The 8581-nt window shown below is 37.0% G+C and overlaps 1 protein-coding gene across 1 annotated transcript; it reads right to left on the bottom strand.

Annotated features, from left to right (window-relative positions):
• Positions 1-2439: 2439 nt before the first annotated feature.
• On the bottom strand, positions 2440-2925 carry LOC129250763 (uncharacterized). Its single transcript, XM_054890360.1, has one exon. The coding sequence runs from the start codon at positions 2923-2925 to the stop codon at positions 2440-2442; it is 486 nt and encodes a 161-aa protein (XP_054746335.1).
• Positions 2926-8581: the final 5656 nt, after the last annotated feature.

The following is an 8581-nucleotide window of genomic DNA, read 5'->3' as shown; positions in this document are numbered from 1 at the left end:
TGCAAGTTATATGTGGTTCACTTTCCCTCTGGAGCGGTGATGATGCCTTGGTCCAGCGGCGGGTGTTGCTGACACGTCTCAGCTACTTCTTGATTCTAATTAGCCTTAGGATGTTTAGGTTGGGAGACTTGACTTCGTCCCCTTTGTTGGACTATTGACCTTGTGGCTCAACAGTGTAAATCAATACATCAAATATTAACGGCGGCGTGCCGGAGTAAAGTCAATCGTTCTTTATTAAACAATTGTCTGGACAAAACTGATTATAAGAATGGAATGAATAAAAGACTAAAGCTAAGTACATAAATGGAAATATGAATCTAAACCTAAATACATAATAAGTACATAAAGATCATGCCATGGGTTTGTGGTCTGTAAAACCGACTCAGCATATTTCCGATCAGAATTCCAACGCTTGCGACACAACAGAAACGGCTGGCCGTTGCTCCGACTCACATTATTTTGTTTATGTTGCATATGTGGTCGGGTTCAGCGACATTGCTTGCGCGCGGGTTGCTCGGTGAATTCATTGCGAGGGACGTTCGATGATTTGGCTGTTAACTTGCATGCAAATACGTTTCTTTGAAGTTTTCTTTTATTTATTTTAAATTTTAAAGTTTTATACTATCTATAAAATGCATACATATATGTATTATTCCCTGTAATATATGTAAATTGAAAAAAAATTCGTTTGGCAAAGGAACAAAAAATGCATATTCAAATGTACATAAATATGATAAGGCAATGCGTCGTGAGATAGGTCATTGTTGCTGCAGTGCGTGTGCACATACATTTGTAACACTATAGGAATTGAAGATGCAATTGAACTTTTGCACAAATATAACTAACATAATATATGTGATAACTTGCATGCAAATACGTTTCTTTGAAGTTTTCTTTTATTTATTTTAAATTTTAAAGTTTTATACTATCTATAAAATGCATACATATATGTATTATTCCCTGTAATATATGTAAATTGAAAAAAAATTCGTTTGGCAAAGGAACAAAAAATGCATATTCAAATGTACATAAATATGATAAGGCAATGCGTCGTGAGATAGGTCATTGTTGCTGCAGTGCGTGTGCACATACATTTGTAACACTATAGGAATTGAAGATGCAATTGAACTTTTGCACAAATATAACTAACATAATATATGTGATATATATACATACATATATTGATATACATATATATTCATCAATATACCAATATGCTCTTTGAATTCATGTCTAAAATTAATTTCGACTCGAAAAATTAGTAAAAATTTTCATCAAATTTACTAAAACGCACACAACAAAATGTGAGGTCGTTTTATAATGTATTTTGTTTAAATTCTTCTTTTAAAATTAAAGCAACAAACATTAAAGTTACTTTGATTTTAAATGTTGGATTTTATTTAAATCTTTATTTGGTTGACTGTTTAAAAATATAGATTGAATAAATTTTCGTTTATCAAGGGAACATAAAAATGCACAAGCAAATGCCTTGCAAAATGCCGTCGGCATTCGTCAATTTGATTTTATACAGAAACCAAAAAAACTGAGCAGAGCCAATGTACTTGTACATAATTCACTGTAATCAGCTCTGTTAAGAACTTCCCCGCTGTCGAGTTAAGCGTGGTGAAATAGTGTTCGCGGTTTCACTTCATTTTTGACAATTCACACTATTCGTAGCTCGTGAGAATTCTCTATATTTAACGTTCTCTGCTGTGGATGCGAACGTAAGAAATAACACCGCACACGTTCGATTAACAATTCAAAAGTGTCTTTATTTTACTATGTTTTATCCTTATATTATGCCTAAAACTAAGATAAAAGAAATAGCGGAAATGGAAGAACAGTACGAGAGAGTATGTACATAGTTAAGTAAATGGAAATAAGAAAAACGGAAAGTATAGCTGTAGAAATAGAGTCGATGTTCCAGAGTAAATAGAAACTGGTAAAGAAGGTAGTGAAAGCGAGAAACAGTAATGTAAAAATAGAAAATAACTTAATATTAAGCTTAAATATAATTAACATTTACATATTTATATATTTTATTTTATTCATTTACATTTGCATATTTACAATATATATTTTACCTTATTCATTTACATAATTATCTATTATTAATTTATTATTAATTTTCATTTATTAAATTCAATTTTATATTATTTTATTACATTAAAGTAACTTGCCAGAATCTGGCTTGACACCGGTCACCTTGAAGGAATCCAACAGCCTTAAATTTTTGTTGTCCAATGACAGCACGGCGAGTTTGTGGATAGGGCGTCGTACTTCACCCGATCTAGTAGCAATGTCTGCGACGCGAATTTTGGAGTCCGCTCCGGGAATTGTTGCGGTTACTCGACCCAGCATCCACTGCTGCGGGGGCACGTTGCCTTCGTGGCCTGGTTGGACGTTGGACAAAACCATTTGAACCTATTTGTTGCGCTGCTAAAGCTCCAGAAGGTAGCTCTTCGTACACGCGCGCCAAAATTGTTGCTTGAGAGAGCAAACAAGTTGCCATCTCTCTAAGCAGCGGCTGAGGTTGTCGGGTACCTTCTCCGGTGGCAAAGCTCGCAAGGGGCAACCGATTAGTGGATGCGCCGGCGTTAGCGCCTCGCCATTGTTAGGGTCGTTGCTGATTTGTGCGAGCGGTCGGGAGTTCAGTACCACTTCTATTTCGACGAGAAGCGTTGCGGTTTCTTCGGCGGTTAACAGCGCGTTGCCTACGGCGCGCATCAGCAGATGTTTGGCCGACTTCACTGCTGGTTCCCACAGGCCACCGAAGTGGGGTGCCCTCTGAGGTATGAAGGCGAAGATGAATCCTGCGTCGGCGGCGTATTGGAGAATCTCCTTTTTCTGTGCCAGAAAGGCTTCCCGGAGCTCCCTCAGCTTCCTCTCTGCTCCCATCAAGGTCGTCGCGCTGTCGAAGTACATTTTGGCTGGCATCCCTCGGCGCCCAATGAACCTTTTGAGAGCGAAAATAAATTTAGCAGCAGTTAAATCAGTTACAAGTTCTAGATGAACTGCTTTTGAAGCAAAGCACACGAAAATGCCAATATACATTTTCACGGGAGGGCGACCGCGAATTTTTAATGTTATGTGTTTGGCAAGCGTAGCGGACGTGTTTTGGACTGCTCTTCAAAAATTGTTTTCAAAAATTCAAATCAGGACACAATTGATGTTCGTATTGAGACAATGACTCTATATCAGTGGTGAAGTATATTAGATTTTTGAAGTTTTCTGCCTTTTTCTCTCCCATTTTCCATAAGGAAGAGTTAAAATAAAAAGTTTTAAATATTAACTGTATCCAAACAATATACGCAATCCATGGATTGCAAAAGGTGCAAACTACAAATCCGTGGAGAGACGGGAATAAGGTGTGCGGGTGTATGTGGCAAAACGTATCATTCCCAATCGAAATGCTCGGCAAGAAGTATGCGAGCGAGGTGTGCGTGAAATGCATAAAATTCGCGAAATAACTACAAACTTCAATGAACAAAGTGGCAAAATATGCAAGGAACTCAGAAAACCAGAGAGGAAAATTCGAAGATATACAACGAAATCAAAGAATCGTAAAAGGCAAACATAGCAAATGATAACGGCCAAGTACCGTATGCAGCAGTGTTAAAAAACAACATTGCTCTCAAAACAGTGATGCCAGACTTAAAGAAAGATGCACCATTAGTGATTAAACCGAAATCGAAGCAAACAAGTGAAAAAACAAAATTAGACTTGACTGCAAAAGTTGATCCAGGAAACTTGAAAATCTCAAATATTGAATCCAGAAGAAACGGAGTTATAGTAATTGGAGCTGAAAATGCAAACGAAAGGGAAAAAGTAAAAAACGGTTGAAGAAAACATTGGTGAAAGCTACGATATTCAAATACCGAAATCAGTAAGATCAAGATTTATGGTATCACTAATGGGTATAAGCATGATGAAAAGTCATTAGTAGAGAATCTAAAGAAGCAAAACAAAGTTCTAGAAAATAGTGAAATCAAATTAGTAAAAATATATGAAGTTAGAAAGGAGAGTACACTCCTTTACAACGCTATTTTGGAAATTGATCCCGAAACTTTCCCCTATGTTTTGAACTGCGAAAAAGTTAATATTGGATGGGAGCGCTGTAAGGTATTTGATGGCGTAGAAATCTTGAGATGCTTTAAATGTCAGGGGTATAACCATAAAGCTGTCGATTGCAAAAACAAAGAAGTATGTTATAAGTGCCTCGAGCAACACAGATCAAAGGATTGTAATAAAGCTAGTATTCAGAAATGTATAAACTGCATACGAGCTAATGAGAAGTCACATCTTGGCGTAGACGTAAATCATCCAACTCAGAGCAAGAGATGCCCGGTATACCTTAACAAAGTTGAAATAAGGCGAAAGAGTATTAGCTATTAGCAACCAAAGCAACTGTGCAGTTCTTATAATAACATCTTATTACTTAGTTCAATAAAAATAAATTGTGTCCTTCTCCTTTTAATTATCTCTTCCTCTCATATTCTCTATTTCCGCTACTTAAACTTTCTCTTAACTCCTGTTTTAACTATACTTCCTGTCATATTCGGTAATATTCGGGTTTCAAAGGGTCTTATATGCAATGTTCTCTTCTTTACTTCCCTCGCCAATGATAGGTAAGGATAAACAGTACGGCACGCGTACTAAGTAGGCTAAAGTCTGGACTGAAAATATGTCATCTCAACGCTCAGAATTTGCCATCTAAAATTGATGAATTTCGATATATTTTTGAGTCATCTGATGTAGATGTTGTGTGTGTATCTGAAACATGGTTCTCTACGTGGCATAATGACGATTCGTTTTGTGTTAATGGCTATAAAACTTTCCGTTTAGATAGAGCCAAGCGTGGTGGCGGTGTTGCAGTGTTTGTTAAAAATAGTCTGTCTTGCTCCCTCAAGTGTATCTCGGAAAATACGAACCTAATAGAATATATTTTCCTTGAAATTAAAACTAAGTATGACAAACTCCTCATTGGCTGTGTATATAGACCTAACAAATACATCGCCTACGCATCATTTGTTGATTTCATCGAAAATTTGTCTCTTAATTATAATAATATCGTTGAAGCAGGAGATTTTAACAGCGACCTGCTATGTGAAAATGAGTTCGTGTTAGCCATGCGGAGCTTGGGTTTGTTCCCCACTAACGGCTCTATGACCACACATTTCACGCAAACTAGTAGCTCTTTGCTAGATATATTTTTTGTTAACGATACCGCTAAAATTCTCCTATTTGACCAGCTTTCTGTGCCAGGTTTTTCTAAGCACGATCTAATTTTCATGACATTTAACTTCCAACTGACCCATGACACTAAATACTATTCATACCGTGATTTTCTACGCATAGATTATGAGCTTCTTGAAGGGGCTGTGGAGGAAATTGACTGGGAATGTATTCATAACTTAATATCTACCTCATTACCTCGCTCTTTCACCGCTTCGTACCACTTGTACACAAACGCAACAAAGCGTATCGTAAATGGAAGAGCTTCAGAACCTCGGAAACTTATATAATAACATCTTTAAGGCTTGCAGACGAGATGTTAACAAATCAATTAGATTGAGTAAACTAAAATACTATGAGCAGCAATTTAATACTGCAGTGGGTTCGAAGCAGACGTGGAACAAAATTCGTGCGATCGGGATTGGGAACACAAATCAACCTATGCTAGATTTATGTGATGTTAATGTAAATGTACTAAATGAGAATTTTGTGTGCTTGCCCGGCTCTGTTAATAATATATGTTATGACAATTACAATTCTAATCTTAACGTTGTGATGTCCAGTTTTTGTTTTGAATGTGTCGATGATTGTGAGGTAGTACAGTCCATACTTAGTGTCAAGTCGAATGCGGCCGGTCTGGATGGAATTCATCCAAAACTTATAAAATGCATGTTACCAAAGATCTTAAAATATCTTACCTATGCTCTGAATACCGTCTTAACCACGTCAATCTTTTCCAACTCTTGGAAGAAAGCCAAAATCATACCTATTAAGAAAGCGAATGGAGACTACCGCCGGATTGCAATATTGCCGTTCTTATCCAAAGTTCTTGAGCATATTATGCATCGCCAAATAAACACGTTTCTGAATAGCAACGCCTTGGTGAACACATTGCAGTCGGGGTTTAGATGTAGTAGGAGCTGCACCACCGCACTCCTAAAAGTGTCTGATGACATAAGGCTCAACATTGACAAAAAGCATGTGACCCTTCTAACTCTACTTGACCATTCAAAAGCATTTGACTCCGTAGACCATAAGCTCTTAATTTTGAAGCTTAAAAACTTATTTAGCTTTTCAACGTCGGCCTTGACTCTTATAGAAACGTATCTTAGTGACCGATTACAAGCCATATGTAGTGATAATACCATGTCAAACTTTCTCCCTGTAACCAGAGGTGTACCTCAAGGCTCTATCCTTGGCCCTCTATTATTTGTCTTGTACATTAACGATTTGTTCGGTGTGATTAAATATAGTGATGTCCATGTATATGCTGATGACGTTCAATTACATGTTAGTTGTCCCATTAGCTGTATTGATATTTGCATAAGAAATATGAATTCTGACTTGAGCCTCACAAGCAAGTGGGCTTCTGAAAATGGGTTAATTCTTAACCCTGATAAGTCCCAATGTATCGTTATTAACAAAAAATATATCAAGTTCGATGGCTATACACAAGTCAAACTAAATGGCGCTGTGATTAAATATGTGGACAATGTTAAAAATCTAGGGGTTACATTTAATAGAACTTTGACATGGAGCAACCACATCTTTACTGTCATAGGCAAAGTTTATGGTATGCTCCGAAATTTATGGACAACTCAATATTTTACACCAGTAAAGACTCGACTGCTACTAGCTAAAACGTATTTGTTACCAACGTTACTGTATGGTTGTGAGTTATATACTCCTTGTGATAGTGTGTGTCGTAGTAAGCTTAATGTTTTGTATAACAACACTAGCGAAAACCCACCCGTTCCGCTGGCCGTCTTTAAAAAAATCTGGATTAATTAATTAAGCGTGGTTTTCTCTGGAGAAAAAATACTCACTTGTTGTTTGCTTGAAAATCAGATCAGAAAGAAAGTTTGAGCGCGTCGTTGTTCCGTTCTGCATTTGCATAGATGCGCTCCCCTTTACACATAAACAACAACATCAATCGTATGATACATGCACTTCGTCGTGTACGAAAAAGCGGAGAAGGAGAAGAGAACTGTTCTATTCCCCTCCGCTTTAACCCAGCTATGTGTTCAGGTGCAAATGACTTTTTTGCGTGAAGTCTGATATAAAATAAGTTCTATTTACTCTTCTTAAATTTATATAAACTTTTCCAGGCGAAGTAAAAAAACTAACATATATTTGCTTCAACCGTATATTTGTGAGTACACAGGTAATACGTAGAAAACGGATCACCAATCACGCCGGCAATGATACAATGAATTTTTCACTATAACTGACTTCAGATTAACGTTTATATAATAAGCGTATATGTAACATTTTAAAATTTTTTAGAATTTTTTAGAATTTTTTTTTTTAATTTTTAATAATAAGTGGCCTTTCTCTTTCTCTTTCTCTTCCTTTTCCTCTTCCTCTTCCTCTTCCTGTAGCTATTCCTTTTCCTCTTCCATCTCCAGCTCCATCTCCTTTCTCACTTAAAAGCTTTTATCAACAGCTTCCATCTGATACCCATATTGTACAAACACATCCAAGGGTACCTTGGTCCACCTTTTCGGCTATATCTCGAGACCCTGGTCACTCAGAGATCTAAAAAATACTCTGTATTAAAGCACTCATCAGTAGCTTTGATTTGATACCCACAATGTAAAAACACATCCTAGGGTTACCCGGGTCCTCGTTTTGGGCTTCGGCAACGCCACCTGGTGACGAGTGGAATCAATAAGCATATTATACTAACCTTCACCGTGGAAAAATATATACCAAATTTCATAATAATCGGCCCAGACACACACGACCAAAATGTATTCAATTCTAATGAATGCTATGTGCGGTACAAAAAATACGTGCGGCAAATAGCAAAAACACACTCACTTAACCGAAGCACCGCACACACACACGTTATCGGATTTCAACCAAACTTCACAGAAACCTTTGTCAAAGCAACACCAACAATATGTGAAACTTTCATTGTTTTCCTTACACGCGTTGCTGAGATTACTGGAGACAAATGCACACTTTTTTTCGGCTTAATTTGTATATATATAGATTGCAAGATACGTGTACTGTAAAAGACGTTATGACCATACTTCAGTATTTGCGAAAAAAATTGCTTGCGTATCCTTTTACGACTTGCTTAGGTTTAAATGTTTAGTTTTACTCCACAAGATCTTAAACACTCAGAAACCCAGATACCTCAAAGATCGACTTATGCCTTCAAAGTCCTGCCGTTCGTTAAACTTAGTCCCGATGAAATACAGTTGTTTGGTGACTGAACGTCAATACTTTGTGTTCTCTGTCCGTCTTTGGAATACCTTACCTTACAAAATTAAACATATAAAAGAAAGCTCGTGTTTCAAAAATAAATTGCTTCGCTATCTTGCCGAAAATTGCTGAA

This window comes from Anastrepha obliqua, chromosome 6, assembly GCF_027943255.1.
Source record: "Anastrepha obliqua isolate idAnaObli1 chromosome 6, idAnaObli1_1.0, whole genome shotgun sequence".
In the NCBI taxonomy this organism is placed as follows: domain Eukaryota; kingdom Metazoa; phylum Arthropoda; class Insecta; order Diptera; family Tephritidae; genus Anastrepha; species Anastrepha obliqua.
This window is presented reverse-complemented; position numbering and strand designations above follow the sequence as displayed.

Bases quoted from the DNA above. Each gene is read 5' to 3' on its own strand.
- LOC129250763 (XM_054890360.1), bottom strand. From the start codon at position 2,925: ATGTACTTCGACAGCGCGACGACCTTGATGGGAGCAGAGAGGAAGCTG.